Source organism: Cetorhinus maximus, chromosome 3 (genome assembly GCF_964194155.1).
Source record: "Cetorhinus maximus chromosome 3, sCetMax3.hap1.1, whole genome shotgun sequence".
NCBI lineage: Eukaryota > Metazoa > Chordata > Chondrichthyes > Lamniformes > Cetorhinidae > Cetorhinus > Cetorhinus maximus.
The window spans coordinates 23,485,291-23,501,677 of record NC_135881.1 but is presented as its reverse complement, the minus strand read 5'-3'; the positions used below and the strand labels follow the sequence as shown (position 1 = coordinate 23,501,677).

General features: G+C 42.4%; 1 protein-coding gene across 2 annotated transcripts in view; it reads left to right on the top strand.

Annotated features, from left to right (window-relative positions):
- The window catches only part of paxip1 (PAX interacting (with transcription-activation domain) protein 1), a 118,308-nt gene that overhangs the window by 49,455 nt on the left and 52,466 nt on the right, over nucleotides 1–16,387 (top strand). For both annotated transcript variants that reach the window (XM_078537060.1, XM_078537057.1), the window contains exons 7-9: nucleotides 6,752–7,250; nucleotides 12,516–12,610; nucleotides 14,214–14,309. In XM_078537060.1, the coding sequence (XP_078393186.1) occupies nucleotides 6,752–7,250; nucleotides 12,516–12,610; nucleotides 14,214–14,309 (690 nt within the window). The remainder of the gene's footprint in view (nucleotides 1–6,751; nucleotides 7,251–12,515; nucleotides 12,611–14,213; nucleotides 14,310–16,387) is intronic.

Genomic DNA, 16,387 nt, shown 5'->3' with positions numbered 1-16,387 from the left:
CTGAAAATCTAAATGCAGTAATTCACTGGTTCCCATTTACACACACCACCTGTTATTTCTTCAAAGAACTCCAATAAATTGGTTCAACATGATTCCCCTTTCACAAAACCATGTTGACTCTGCCTGATTACCTTGAATCTATCTAAGTGCCCTGTCTTTAATAATAGCTTCTAACGTTTTCCCTATGACAGATGTTAAGCTAACTGGCCTACAGTTTCCTGCTTTCTGTCTCCCTTTTTGAACAAAGGAGTTACATTCAGAATTTTCCAAACTAATGGCACCTTCCCTGAACCTAGGGAATTTTGGGAAATTAAAAACAATACATCAACTATCTCACTAGCCATTCTTTTATGACCCTCAGATGAAATCCTTCAGGACCTAGGGAGTTGTCAACTTGCTGAGCACCACTTCCCTGATGATTGTGATTTTCTTGAGTTCCTCCTTCCCTTCCAATTGCTGATTTCAGCTATTTCTGGGATGTTACTTGTGTCCTCTATAGTGAAGACTGATGCAAAATAGCTATTCAATTCATCTGTCTTCTTCTTAGGTTCCATTGATAATTCCCAGATTTGCTTTCTATTGGACAACGCTCATTTTGTTAACCCTTTTCTTTTTAAATTATCTATAGAAACTCCCACTATCTGCTTTTATTTCTAGCTAGCTTTCCCTCATACTCTAATTTTTCCCTCCTTATTTAGCCATTCTTTGCTGTTTTTCACATTCTGTCTAATCTTCTGACTTGCTAACCATCTTTGTGCAATTATATGCTTTCTCCTTAAGTTTGATACCATCTTTAGTGTTTTTATTCTCGTTGGTATGTATTTATTCTGTGCTTTCTGAAATAGCCCCTTAAATGTCTGCCACTGCATCTTTATTGATCTATCCCTTACCCTAAATTACCAGTTCACTTTTGCTAGCTCTACTTTCATGGCATCGTAATTGCCCTTATTTACATTTAAAGTAATAGGGCTTAGACCCAACTCTTCTCTCCCTCAAACTGAATGTAAAATTCAATCATATGATGCTCACTGCCACTTAGGGGTGCCTTCACTATGAGGTCATTAATTAATCCTGTCCCTTTGCACAATACCAGTGTCTAGTATTGCCTGCTCCCTGGTGGCCTCCACAATGTACAGATCTAAGAAATTATCCTAAAAAAAGTTCTATGAATTCTTCATCTACGTTACCTTTGCCCATCTGGTTGTTCCAGTCTATTTGTAAATTAAAATCGCCCATGATAATCACCCTACCTTTCTGACAAGCTCCCACTGTTCCTTCTTTGCTACCCTGTCCTACTGTATGGTTACTGTTAGGGGAACTGTACACTACTCCCAGAAGCGATGACTTGCCTTCATTATTCCTCATCTCTACCCAAAACTGTTTTTATATCCTGGTTTCCTGAACTTAAGTCATCTCCCTCTATTGCGCTAATGCGTCTTTAATTAACAGAACTACCCCTCCACCTTTTTCTAACTTCTATCCTTCCTAAAAGTCTCATACCCTTCAATATTCAGGTCCCAACCTATGCCATCCTGCCGCCAATTTGCCCGTGGCTCAGGTAGCAATCCCGAGATTATTACCTTGGAGGGTCTGCTTTTTAACCCAGCTCCTAAGTGTTCAAATTCTTTTAACAGAACCTCCTTTCTAGTTCTATCAGTGTCATTGTTACCAACGTGGACGATGACAACTGGATCCCTCCCCTTGCACTCCAAGTTCCTCTCCAGCCCTGAGGAGATGTCCTTAACCCCGGCACCGGGCAGGCAACACAGCCTTCGAGACTCACATTCACGGCTGTAGGGAATAGTATCTGTTCCCCTAATTATGCTGCCCCCTACCACTACTACATCCTTATTTCCTCCCTCCACTTGAATGGCTTCCTGTACCACGATGCTGTGGTTAGTTTGCTCATCCATGCTGCATCCCTGTTCTCGTCCACACAGCTCGTAAGAACTTAGTTAACTGTTGGACAGTTGCAGAAGCCGAGGCTCCTCGAACGCTACCACCTGGGTCCCCATACCCGCCTCACCTGCAGTCACACCCTCGTGCCCCTGATCATAGTCCAAATTTGAATTACCTAATCTGAGGGGTGTGACCACCTCCTGGAGCAAAGTATCCAGGTAACTTTCCCCCTCCCTGATGTGGCGCAAAGTCTGCAGCTCGGACTCCAGCTCCTTAACTCGGATCCGAAGTTCCTCCAGCTGCAAACACTTACTACAGATGTGTTCACCCTGGGTCACCTTGGTGTCCAGCAGCTCCCACATGCTGCAGTAGCAACACATCACCCGTCCTGCCATCGCTACCGTATTTTAATTAATTAATTACTCTAGTATCCCTGCTCTTCACACTTGAAGAACCCCCTGCTCTTTACAATTTATTGTAACTAATTTTTACACCAGTATCAACCTGATACTTGAGCTATTTTTAGGAAAGAGAAAATAAAGACTAGAGACCCAAACACACAACCAAACACCTTAGTTTTACTTTAAAGACTAGAAATATTCACCATTCCTACTCACCAATCAGCTGCTCTCCACACACTTTTTAAAAAAAAAATGAACTCCCCTGCTCTCCTCGCTCTTTTTAAAATGAACTTCCCTCACTCTCCACATGAGAAAAAACCCCACAGCAACTGGATCCTCCCCCTCCCACTTCAAGTTCCTCTCCAGCCCTGAGCAAGTCCTGAACCCTGGTACTAGGCAGGCAACACAGCCATTTGGACTCTGTCCTTGTTACAGAGAACAGTGTCAATCCCCCTCACTTTACTGTCCTGCTATATTCCTTTGTGCTCCCCCCACTTGAATGGCTTCCTGTACAACAGTGCCATTGTCAGCCAGCCCATCCACCCTGCAGGCCCTACTCTTATCCAAGCAAACTGAAAGAACCTCAGACCTGTTGGACAATTGCAGAGACTGCCACTCTTGCTGCCTGGGCCTCCTTACCTGCCTATTCTACAGTCAACCCTCCTGCCCCTGACTACCTTACAAATCAGAAGATCCTATCCGAACGGGTATGACTACCTCCTGGTACAAGGTGTTCAGGTAACTTTCCCCCTCCCCGATGTGTCACAGTTTCTGCAGCTCAGCCTCCAGCTCAATGACTCTTGAGCCGAAGCTCCTCAAGCCACAGACGCTTACTGCAGACGTGCTTGTCCTGGTATCAAGGAGCTCCTACGTGCAGCAGCCGTGTCATACCCCCTGCCCTGCCATGCTTATATGCTTTAATTACTTAATTATTTCATTCAATTATTTATTTTCTTTTATATATTTATTAATCTTATCACATGTTCCTGTCGTATTTTTAACCTTAAGAATAGAATAGACCTTGATCACTTATCACATACTCAGCAGACAGCAGGCTCCTTCCCATTTAGCAGAGCAAGAACCAGTTCCTACAGAGTGAAAGAGTTAGAAAAAGCAAAGGAACACCTCCCTCCCCATCTTCATTGAACTCCCTCAGTTCACTGAACTCCCACACTCCTTTGAAGTTGTACACTCAGTGCTGTCCACACTGAGCATGTCTGAATTTTTATGTTCTAAACAAAAACAGTGTCCAGGTATTTCACCCCCTCCCTTATGTTGCTCAGTTTCTGCAACTCAGCTTCCAGATCAATAATCCTGATCCGGAATTTCTCTAGCTGCTTACACTTTCTGCAGACTTGTTTGTCTTGAATCTCCTTGGCTTCCAAAACTTCCCACATTCCACAGCTGCAACGTAACACCTGCCCTGCCATTGTTACTTATGTTATTTATTTAACTTAATTTGTTTACTGAAAAATAATCGAAGAAAAGTTTCTTAGTTGCACAGGTATGTGTTTTAGGTAATTATTTTATTTTTTATTTATGATGGTTTAAAGTTTTCGTTCTTTTTATTGATAGATCTACTTTAACTCTGTTGTGCTAAGCCACCTTACACCAAGTGCTTACCAGCCAATCAACTTGCTATTTTCACTCAGTTTCTCCCAGTTAAGCACATGCTGCTTTATGGGTCCTCTCTCCAAACTCCTACTTTATGGGCGCTCTCAGACTTCTCCCCCCCTTTCTGAACTCTGCTGCTTTTTGGTGTCTCTCTTTCCACACTCCCACTGCTTTATCTGCAATCATCATGAATGATTTTAATCATATTGGATGAATTAAATTGACAAAGGTCCTTGAGGATCAGTTCAAAGTGTAATTGAGAAAGTTTCTTAGAACAATATGTTCTGGAGCCAACCAGGGGTCAGGCAGTTTTAGACCTGGTAATAAGTAAAAATGCAGGATTAATTAATGCCCTCATAGTAAACTATTATCTGGGCAAGAGTGGTCATAACCTAGAATTTCACATTCAGTTTGAGGGTGAGAAATGTGGGTCTGAAACTGGTGTATTAAACTTACAGGCAATTGCGAAGGTATGAAGGCAGAATTGGTGACAGTGGAGTGGGAAAATAGGCTGAAAGGTAAGACAGCAGAGAAGCAGTGACAGATATTTATGGAATTATATAATTCTCAACAAAGATTTATTCCATTGAGGAAGAAAGACTGCAAGAAAGATGCACCATCCATGGCTAACTAAGGAAGTTAGAGATGTATTAAATTGAAAGAAAAAATGTACAATTCTATGAAGGTTAGTGGTCAGTCAGAAGACTGGGAAAACTTTAGAAACCAGCAAAGGGTGACTAAAAAATGAGTGGGAAATGATGATGAGAGTGAACTAGCAAGAAATATAAAAACAGGAAATAAAAGCTTCTATAAGTATAAAAAAGAAGAGTAGCAGCAAAAGTGAGTGTTGGTTCCTTAAGAGGGCGAGACTGGAGAATTAATAACGGGAAACAAGGGAATGATGGAGACTGTGAACACTTATTTTGTATCTGTCCTCATGGTAGATGACACAAAAAACATGCCAATAATAGAAGAAGGAAATCAAGGGGCATAAGAGAGGGAGGAACTTAAAACCATAACCATCAGTGGAGTATAAAATACTGGAGAACTGGTGGGACAAGTCCTCTGGACCCAAGTGTTCACACCCTAGAGTCTTAAAAGAAATAGCTGCAGAGATTGTGGGTGCATTGGTTGCAGTCATCCAAAATTTCCTAGATTCTGAAAAGATCCCAGCATAATGGAAAGCACCAAATGTAAGACCTCTTCAAGAAAGAGAGGAGACAGAAAGCAAGAAACTAGGCCAGTTAGCCTAAAATCTATCATTGGGAAGATGCTGGAATCCACTATTAAGGAGGCAGTAGTAGGACAATTAGAAAATCATAGTACAAACAAGCAGAGTCAACGTGGTTTTGTGAAAGGGAAATCATGTTTGATGATTTTTTTTAGAATTCTTTTGAGGATGTAACAAGCAGGGTGGATAAAGGGGAAGTGTATTTGGGTTTCAAAAAGGGTATTTGATGAGTTGCCACAGAAAAGTTTACTGCACAAGATCAAAAGTTATGGTGATGGGGTTAATTTCTTAGCAAGGGTGGAGGATTGGATAACTAACAAGAAGCAGAGTTGGGGTAAGTGGGTCATTTTCAGGTTGGCAAACTATCTAGTGACGTGCCACAGGGATCAATGGTGGGGCCTCAACTATTTGCAATCTATATTAATGACTTGGATAAAGGAACCATATTGTGGCCAAATTAGCTGATGATGCGAAGATGGGAAAGCGTGTTGTGAGGAGGGCACAGTCTGCAAAAGGGATACAGATAAGTTCAGTGAGGAGGCAAAAATTTGCCAGAAGGCGCGTAATGTGGGACAATGTGAACATGTCCATTTGGCAGGAAGAATAGAATAGCAGAAGATTATTTAAATGGAGCGAGACTGCAGAATGCTGTGGTACAGAGGGACCTGGATACCTTTTGTACAAGAAGTTAGCATGCAGGGACAATAAATGCTTTGTTTGTGGGGGGAGGAGACAGCAGCCACTTTTCTTCACCAGGATGGCAACTTATTCTCCCTCTTTGTTGGTGAAATTGGACGGCACCATTTACTGGATAACTGCCAGGATAAAAAATTTTGGAATCTATTGTAGGCCAAAATCCTTCCCGTGATCAGAGCCTCTCCCTCTAACTCACCAATTACAGTAGAAAAAAAATTGTGACTAGTGTAGGCATTTGCCATTCGATCATAGAATCAGAAAGCAAAGGAGGCTGTTCAGCCCATTGTGCCTGTTATCTCTTCGCAGGAGCTGTTCAGTTAGTCTCACTTCCCTGCTCTTTTTCCACAGCCCTGCAAATGTTGTTCCTTTTTAACTGTCTATCCAATTCCGATATAGGAGTTACTATTAGATCTGCTGCTACTGCATTTTCAGGCACTACATTCCAGACCAATGATATTAATTAGAGCTTGAGGCCACTTGGGCTTCTGACATTTTAAAGCATAGCTTGAGCAAGATTTTGGTAGCATGAGACTCAAGAGTTTTGCTGCTCATGTAGTTTTGCATTTATCGCAAGTACCTTCAGCCGACGGTAAGTGAAAGGTGCATCTAATGCTATGCATTGGAACTGAAAGGTGTATTGCACCTGTGTGCATGGGGGTGGTATAGAGCTCCCCCACCTCTTTGTCCATTGAAATGAACAGACAGCAAAGCAACCGGGCTCTGTTAGGATTGCACACTCCAATTTTCCATTCTTGTCGTCACTGTGCCCAGATAATGCAATAGCCTCAAACTTGGGTCGGTAAAAAATCTTGCCCTATGTTTCTCAACTATATTTCAGTCCTTTGCTTTATTAGTCATTTCACTTTGTGGACCCACTGTTACAGTTCTGTTTCTTGGACTTTTTTTCCAGATCTTGCAGTCCCTTTCAGCTCCGACCAAAAATCTGGAAGCAGCCAATCAGAACCAGCAGGGACCAGAACTCCGGCATCCCGGGGCCGTTCTTTTCACGCAGGTTAAGCAGTTAACCCCTGAAGCGCAACAGCTATTGCAGCAGCAGTCGCAACAGCACCAACTGCTGCAGCTCCAGCAGCAGCATCTAATGCAACTGCAGCTACAGCAGCAACAGCAGCAGCAGCAACAACACCATCCTCAACTTCACCAGCATCCATTCCAGCAGCAGCAACAGCAGCAGCATACGTTCTCCCAACAACAGCAGCACCATCACTTACAGCAGCAGTTACAGCAGCAGCATCTTCAGAGGTTGCAACAGCAGCACTTCCAGCAACAGCATCATCTACAGCAGCTGCAGCAGCAGCACCAGCAACATCAGCAGCAACAACAACAGCAGCAGCAGCATCCTGTTCCACAACAGCAACTGCAAATCTTTGGACATGATCCAGGCCTCGAAAGTAAGTGATTGAAGAAGAAACACTTCATGGGAAGTTATTATGTGACGAACGTTGTAATCTCCCCATATATTTCAAAGCTCATCAATGTACGTCATTAAAATTTTACATCAAGCACATACTACTTTAATGTAAACGTTAGATCTGGTCACTTTCCTCTCGACCGTTACCATTATAAATTATGTCAAAGCTTCCTACTCAGTTTTGCTATTTCATCTGTCGCAGTGAAGTTGAAAGCCTTAAACAGTAGGTGGCAATGTGGTGCAAGTTTTTTGAAGCCTCCTAGCTCTGTTACCATCTTGCATATTTGTATTCATCAACCTACTGGGCGTAAATGGATTTTTTTCTCAATGGAAAACCCCACCAGAGATGAGCATAGAACCCCTTGCATGCTCTGCGTCCTGCTCAGTTTACTGCTTCACCCCCAGGCCGTTGAAGCACATCGTTTTCTAAATGCTCCATGGCTTTGCCTCAAACTTCCTTACCCACCTGTCTGAATTCCAGCTCTCCCATACACCGTTTTTCTTAAAATGTGTGTTTCTTAGTTCTCACATCCTCCCACAAAAGACCACAGCCAGCTTCCTACGCCTGTCTCTCTGGAATTCTTTCCCTAAAACTTTTCAGTCTTAACTACATCCCCTCCCCTGACCGTGGAAAGCCCCCGCAAAGCTTGTCTCTTAAAAACTCCATCATGTTTCATTCAATTCCTCATTGGTATTGTTCCTTTTGTTCCACTGCCCCGTTGTGAAGTGCTACATTAAAGGAAGTGTGCAAGTGCATTTTGTGCTCAGAACTCGTTTGATGCAATTTAAATGTCCTACATGAGTCACACATTTGGCACCAGAGAATTGTTTGATTGTATACAACTACAACTTATATGGCATCTTTAACGTAATAAAATGTCACCCCAGGAGCTTCACAGGAATACTCTAATACAAAACACGATATTGAGCCACATAAGGAGATATTGGATCAAATGACCAAAGCCTTGGCCGAGGACATAGGTTTCAAGGAAATTACTAAAGACGAAAAGCAAGGTAAAAAGGCAGAGAAGTGCAGGGAAGGAATTCCAAAGCTTAAGCCGTAGACAACTGAAGCAACAGCCACTAATGGTGTCGCGCTTAAAATTGGGATGCGCAGGGAGCCTGAATTAGAGGAACTCCAATATCTTGAGTTTTGGGGCTGCAGATATAGGGAGGGGTGATGCTGTGGAGGGATTTGAAAACTGAATGGGTTTCAGATCAAGACGTTGCTTGACTGGGAGCCAGTGTAGGTCAGCGAGCACAGGAGCAATGGGTAAACGGGACTTGCTGTGAGTTCAGACATGGGCAGCAGGGTTTTGGATGATCCCAAGTTTATGCAGGGTAGAATGTGGGAGACCAGCCAGGAGTCTATTGGAATAGTCAAGTCCAGAGGTAGCAAAAGTGTAAATGAGGGTTTTGGCAATAAAAGAGTTGAGATGGGGTGAACTCTTGACAACGTTACAGTGGTGGACAACCTTAGTGATGGTGTGAATATTGGATCAAAAGCTCATTTCAGGGTCAAGTAATGACACGTTGAGGACAGACTGACATATTCTCAAGACAGTTTTCAGGAAGAGGGATGGAATCTGAAGCTAGGGAACAGAGTTTGGGAGAGGTCTGATATCCTGATTTAGCAAGAATTTATTATACTTCCCACTAAAATATCAGCAGTTGTGCAAGTACACTTAATCATCACTTAAGTGGGAATTAAATGATGATTAACTTATTTATTTTAACTTTATTTTCCTCGGCAGGCACTTTGAGTTTAATTCCCTTGGGTTCAGCATTTGGACACAGGATGTTCTTGAATAAAATGATGCTGTGAAGTTAATCTACAGTAGCTCTAGTCACTACATGTCTAAACATATTGACTATTACTTATGGCTCCCTGATTAATTGAGCAATCTTTTTCAGTCAGCTTCTTACTATAGTGCACCTTGCACAACCCCTCAATTAATTTTAAAGGATATGTGTTAATCTGAGGATGAAAGGGCGAGAGAAAGATGCTTCTTGCCAAAGGCCTTCCAGGGGCAGGTCAAGTGGCAGCACACTCTGACATGGGAGCAAGTGCAGATGCAAATTAAACAGCACCACTTCAGTGCACCAATTCTTTTCCTGTCAAACTCTGGCCTCCCTATATTCATCCTTGTTTTTTTTTAATTAACCCTTGTTGTTGGTTATGACTTGAGAAGTGTGCAAGGCTGAATGTTTTCATTTATTTTGGAGCGCTGGCAGATATGATGTTGGCAATTGCAGTAAAAGATGGTGCAACATTGGGAATGACTGAATCTGCTTTTGTAAGTCGGACAAAGGGTTGAGAGGAGGCTTGTGCGTGGCATAATAATGGACCACTTACGCTGAATGGTTTGTTCTTGTGCAATACATTCTGTGTGGTGAAAATAATAACTGGAGCTAAGCTTTTGTTTTGCCCTTGGTCTGTGATTTGAAAATCTCTTGCTTTTTTCAGAAACAATAAAATACTGAATCCTGGGCTGCGTTTGTAAGGAAATAAATGCCCTTGTGTTAAACAGTAAGCATTATGACCCATTACAGTGAGCAGTATACACTGACCACTTTGCATTCAATGTGACATTGCAGGTGGCTAGGACATGTTAATAGGCAGGAATTTCTAAACAATAAGCCATGATAAGATGGCACCAGTGGTGTCAGTCACACCCTGAGGCAGTGACAATTTAAAACAAAAACAGAAACAGAAATAGCTGGAAAAACTCAGCAGGTCTGGCAGCATCGGCGGAGGAGAGCACAGTTGACATTTCGAGTCCTCATGACCCTTCAAAAGAACAGTTCTGCTGAGTTTTTCCAGGTATTTCTGTTTCTGTTTTTGTTTTAGATTTCCAGCATCCGCAGTTTTTTGCTTTTATCTCTGTGACAATTTAAACATTTGTTCACAGGGGAGAATGGTTTACTCATGCAGCACTATGGGTTTCAGCACAGTCACAACTATAATTGGCTGAAGACTGCCAAATGTGTGCAAATCTAGCAAAGGAAGTTTCCTTGTCTAATATTGATATATATTTATAAACATGTTGTGGGATAATTGGTTGTTTTGATTCCCATACTAGCATTTCTAACATGGAGCTGATTTAAAGACAACAGTTTTTTCAGTGAGCTTACATTCATTCACTGCCAGTCACCCCATGCTCTAACCTCTATCTATATTGACCCAAAGACCTGATAACATAGTGTGGAGTTGCTTGGATCTTTCTTGCTTTGTCAGTGAATTTGATTCATTTATTATTTGTACTGAAGTCCCATCCAATAATGAACCTAAATATTGAGATGACCGAAGCCATTGTCTCTGGCCCCCCTCCATCAACTCCATACCCTGGTCACCAACTCCATCCTTCTCCCCGGTAACTGTCTGACGATGATCCAGCAACCTTATGTTGTAGTTGATCTTGAGTTGAGCCTCCAGCTGCACATCCTCATCGTGGCTAACAGCCTACTCCCATTCCATAACTTGCCCCAACTCTGCTTCTGCCTCAGCCCATCTCCTGCTGAAACCCTTCTCCATGCTTTGGTGATCTCTAGACGAAACTGACCTAACGCACTCCTGGCTAATGTCCCATACTCTACTTCCTGCACCAAGTCCCATTCACCCATCACCCCATGCTTGCTAAATTAGCTGCTGGTTAATTAATGCCTTGATTTTTAAAATTCTCATCCTTGTTTTTAAATTTCTCCAATGCCTTGTCCCTCCCTATCTCTGAAATCTCCTTCAGGTAATAGGGAAGGCAAATGGAATGTTGGTCTTTATTTAGAAGAGAATGGAGTATAAAAATGGGGAAGTCTTGCTAAAAGTATACAAGGCACTAGTTAGACCACACCTAGAATACTGTGAACAGTTTTGGTCCCCTTATCTAAGGAAAGATATACTGGCATTGGGGGCAGTCCAGAGAAGGTTCACTAGGTGGGAGTTTAGAAGAATGAGAGGCAATCTTATTGAAACATATAAGATTCTTAGAGAGCTTGACAGGATAGATGCTGAGAGGTTGTTCCCCCTTGTGGGAGAGTCCAGGACCAGAGGGCATAATCTCAGAGTAAGGGGTCACCTGTTTAAAACAGAGATTAGGAGGAATTACTTCTCTGAGGGTAGTCAATCTGTGGAATTCTTTACTGCAGAAGGCTGTAGAGGCTGGGTGGTTAAGTACATTCAAGGCTGAGATAGACAGATTTTTAATCAGTAAGGCAACCGAGGGCTATGGGGAAAAGGCAGGAAAGTGGAGTTGAGGATTATCAGATCAGCCATGATCTCACTGAATGGCAGAGCAGACTCGCTGGGTCAAATGGCCTACTTCTGCTCCTGCATCTCATGGCCTTCAGCCCCACAACCCTTGAAACATATAAGATCCTGAGGGGCCTCGGTAAGTTGGATGTGGAGAGGATATTTCATCTTTTGGGAGAATGTTGAACTAGGGGTCACTGTTTAAAAATAAAGGGTCGCCCATTTAAGACAGATGAGAAGTTTTTTCTCAGAGTTGAGAGCCTTTACAACACACTTCCTCAAAAGGCGTTGGAAGCAGAGTCTTTGACTATTTTTAAGGCAGAGGTGGATAGACCCTTGATAAGTGGGTGAAAGGTATCGGGGTAGGTGGGAGGTTACAATCAGATCATCAATGATCTTACTGAATGGCAGAGCAGGCTTGAGGAGCTGAGTGGCCCACTCCTCCTAATTTGTATGTTTGAGCCCTCTTAAATATCTGTACCTTTAATTCTGGCCTTGAACATCCACAATTTTAATCACTCCACTATTGAAGGCTGTGCCAAGACCCTAAGGTGTAGAATTCCCTATCTAAATCTCTCTGCATCTTTTATCCCTCTCCCCTCCTCAAAGGTGCTCCTTAAAACCCACCTCTTTGACTAAGCTTTTGATCGTCTCCTCTAATGTCTCTATTTGGCTTTGTGTCAAATTTTGCTTTTTGACATTTCTACGGAAGCGCCTTGGGTTGTTTTATTTTAAAGGCACTATATAAATGTAAGTTTGTATGAGTAACATCTACGGAAGTGAGTTGGATTATTTTCTGACTCAGATCATTATAAAGATCAGATTAAGAGACTGAATAGCAAGATTATTCACGCAGGAATAAACTACGATTCCACTGGAATATTTTTAGGCATTCTATTCAGTAATGTTTCTGAGCATTTCAATACATCTATGTCGTAGGGACTTATGGTATAATTGCAGTTTTAAATTGCTCAATTTCCCTCATGTTTTCTTTTCCAGTCCCAGAAGAATCATTTTTATTGGGCTGTGTTTTTGCAATCGCGGACTACCCGGAGCAAATGTCGGACAAACAGCTGCTGGCGACTTGGAAAAAGGTAATGATGCTAGGTTCCAGAACGTATTGACGATGAGCAGCTCTGCTGTGGATAACCAGAACTGTGAAATGGATTTCATTCGATGTGGGGGAGTCCAGAATGAGGGGACATATAAGTACAATAGGACCATCCATGAATCATGAGCGTTCGGAAGAAACATCTTTCCACAGAGAGTGGTTAGGATTTCAAACTTGTTACTGCGTGGAGTAGTTCAAGTAAATAGTATAGACGTCCTTCCAGGAAAGCTAACTAAGTACATGAGTGTTGGGAGGGGATGGGGGAAGGGATTGAAAATGCTTTTCTTGACCTAGACTTAAATGTGCAGGGAGCAATTTCAAAATTCGCAGGTGACACCAAATTGAACTGTGAGGAGGAAAGTGATCAACTTCGAGGGCTTACAAGCTGTTGGAAATTGTGGACAAATGGCAGATGAAACTTATTGCAGAGAAGTGTGAAATGATAAGTAAATTTTATCTGAAGTGTATTTAGCAGATCCCCCAATCATTAATGTGGTAATGACCAGGTAATCTCTTTGTAGTGTTAGTTGGTGATTAAATGTTGCATGGGAGGAGGAAGGGGCGGAATAACTCCCCTGCTCTTCAAAATAGTGTCATGGGGTATTTTATGTCTACTTGAAAAGGCAGGCGAGGCCTTAGCTTAGCATCTCGTCTGGAAAGTGGCACCTCCAGCAGTGCAGTACTCCCTTGGTACTGTCAACCTGGATTATATGCACAAACCCTTAGAGTGTGCTGTGAACCCACACCCTTCTGTCCTAAGCGAGAGTGCTACCAGCTGAGCCACGGTGACCCGTGGAATGTTCTTCCAGCTAGGATCGTGAAGGCAAAAGTCTTAGACTCATTTGTGGGAATGCTAGGTGGAAATCTGAGCCTTTTTAAAACAAGAAATTCTGAACCAATCTGCAACGTTTGGTCACATTGCCTCCATTTCTCATCTCTTGTTCACGGTGTAAGATTGAACCAAACAGAACCAAAAGCGAATCGGGTTCAATTCTTTTATGGGTACTGGACAAGCTGATCTTAGCCAGCAGAGTCCTCGATTGATCTCTGAGCTGTGGCACATTTAAACACCATCCCTAACAGCACTGTAGGTGTACCTACACTACATTGTCTGTCTGCAGCGGTTCAAGAAGGCAGCTCACCACCACCTTCTCGAAGGCAATTTGAGAGGGGCAACAAATGCTGGCCTAGCCAGCGACACCCACATCCCATGAAAAAATAATTTGAAAACCTATTTAAATGCTCGTTTGCTAGCACTCGCTCTTGGATCAGAAGGGTGTGGGTTCTCGTCTCACTCCAGGGACTTGAGCATTCAATCCAGGTTGACACTCGCGGTGCAGTACCGAGGGAGTGCTGCAATTTGGTGGTACCTCCCAGACGAGACGCTAAACCAAGGCCTCGCCTCGCCTCGCCAAATGAAATTGATGAATTTATTTACAAGTGAAAATGTTTGGGAGGATGCAGGTTTAGTGAAACTAGATGGAATAATACAACTGTTGGAAAGTCTCATGTTTATAGATGCAGTAAAAATTCAGGTGGTGTGAAAATGTTTTTTTTTTAAAGTGTCTTTGTATGTTATTATCCAGATTATCCAAGCCCATGGTGGAATCGTAGACCCCACCCTGACTAATAGATGCACACATCTTCTGTGTGAAAGTCAGGTCAGCAGTATGTATGCCCAGGTAAGCGTTTAAATTTAGTTGCCTTTTTCTTTCTCCCAGCTGCATGTTTTCAAAACATGTTAATCGTTTCATGAAAAAACTGTGCACCGCCTTCTGCCTCCAAGCCTATTTTGAGCATTGTATTAACAGAAACTTTGTTCACGTTTTAATGTAATGCTCTCTGATGGCAAATTACTGCCCCACCATTTAATTTTGTGAAACTTTGTGTTACCTACAATCTGGGTTATAAATTGAGATGCAGCGAAGCAGCATTTTTACATTGTACCAGTTGTCCTTAATGTTTTACCAATGGGAATTTCCAATGAGATGGGTGGCGTTGAAAGCGAAATAGAAAGAGCTTAACATCCTGTATCATGAGCTATTGCCTTGCTGTCCCCTGTTCATACATAGATATACATGTGGTCCCTAATTTTCCCCTTCCTTCTCCTCACAGTAGCACCTGTATGTAGATTCATGATGTGAGTAGAAGGGTTGTATCTCTCTTGACTTATGGTAATGCAGTGCCCATACAAGCAATTTTAATGGAACAGGATCAAGAGGCTGAATGACACATTCCAGTTCGTTTTTGGTTTGATTTGCATTTTATATAGCATCAACAGGTGCCATGAACAATTTAAAATTCAGCTGCAGGAAGAATTTATTTCAGCAGACCGTGGCCAGTAAACTTAACTTTATTCTGAGTTTTGACTTTGGATGGTTAAAATACTGCCAAGAAGCTAAGGGAGGAGCAAAAAGAACAGGCATTTGGGCCTCGAGTTGATTGATTCCAATGGTGAAGTGTTCTGTCTTTTGAGGAGAATGCAAAATAAAACCACAGACCCCCCCCCCACCCCGCCATCTCTTTTAATTGAGGAAAGAGTCATAACAGTTCACTGCACATGAGGCCATTTGGCATATTGCACCTGTGGTGACATTTAGTAAAATGAATAATCCCACTGCTCCATGTTTGTACTGTTGCCCTGCACCTTTGCGTCTCAAATATTTATATATACGTTTCTCTTTCGTGGAGCAATGGACCACTGAAGTAGTGGTTGCTGCTTTGACCACTTAAAGCAAAACATTTTCCACATCCAAGTAATCCTTTATGTAAAGAGATTACTTCTAATCTTTCTCCTCCTTTACTGGCAATTTAAAATTAATGAACTCGCGTTACCAGCTTCTCAACCACGAGAAAATAATCTGTTCCTATTCACTCTCTCGAAACACTCATCATTTAAGAAAATCTCTTCAATTTCTTTTTAGCTTTTTGTGCTTTAGTGAGATAGCCTCAGCATCTCTTCTCTCCTTATAAATATATATTTTCCCACTAAGTTGAACGTTAGCTATTGTTTTCAAGTTCTTTCCATAGTGAGGTACTCAAAACGCGCGCAGTGTTGTAACCGGCACAACCAATGTTTTGCATGAATGTATCATTCGTCCTTCTTGTTCGCTAAGCCCCTGTTTATAAATCCCCAAAATTAATTGGCCTTTTTCCTGGCTTTATCTACCAGCATGCTCACTTCCGGGAAGTTGTGTGTGTCTGTGAAATCTGTTCATCTGCGTTTGTCGATATCTTTTAAGCGTATGTTCCCATAGCCTGCCTGAAGCAACTAGTGCAGGCTGAGATGACCCTGATGGCTGTTGACTGTGCCCTCGGCGCTGTCCGCTTCCAGCATCACGATCGCATTTTCAGGTGTGTCACAGTTTCAGATCGAAGTTAATAAAACAGCAAATGCCAGAAATCTATAATTAACAACAAAGTGTTAGCAGGTCATAAGATCATAAAAAAAATAGGAGCAGAAGTAGGCCATTCAGTCCCTGGACCCTGCTCTACCACTCAGTAAGGTCATGGCTGATCTGATTGTGGCCTTCACTCCACTTTCCAGCCTGCCCCCATAGCTCTGGATCCCCTTCGTCGATCAGAAATGTATCTAACACGACCTTGAATATGTTTAATGATCCAGCCCCCACTGTTCTCTATGGAAGAGAATTTCAAAATCTGATAACCCTCAGAGAGAAAAGATTCCCCCTCTTTGTCTGAAATGGTCGATCTGTAAGAGAGACACCAGGTTATGACATTTAGGGTATTCATCGTTCTG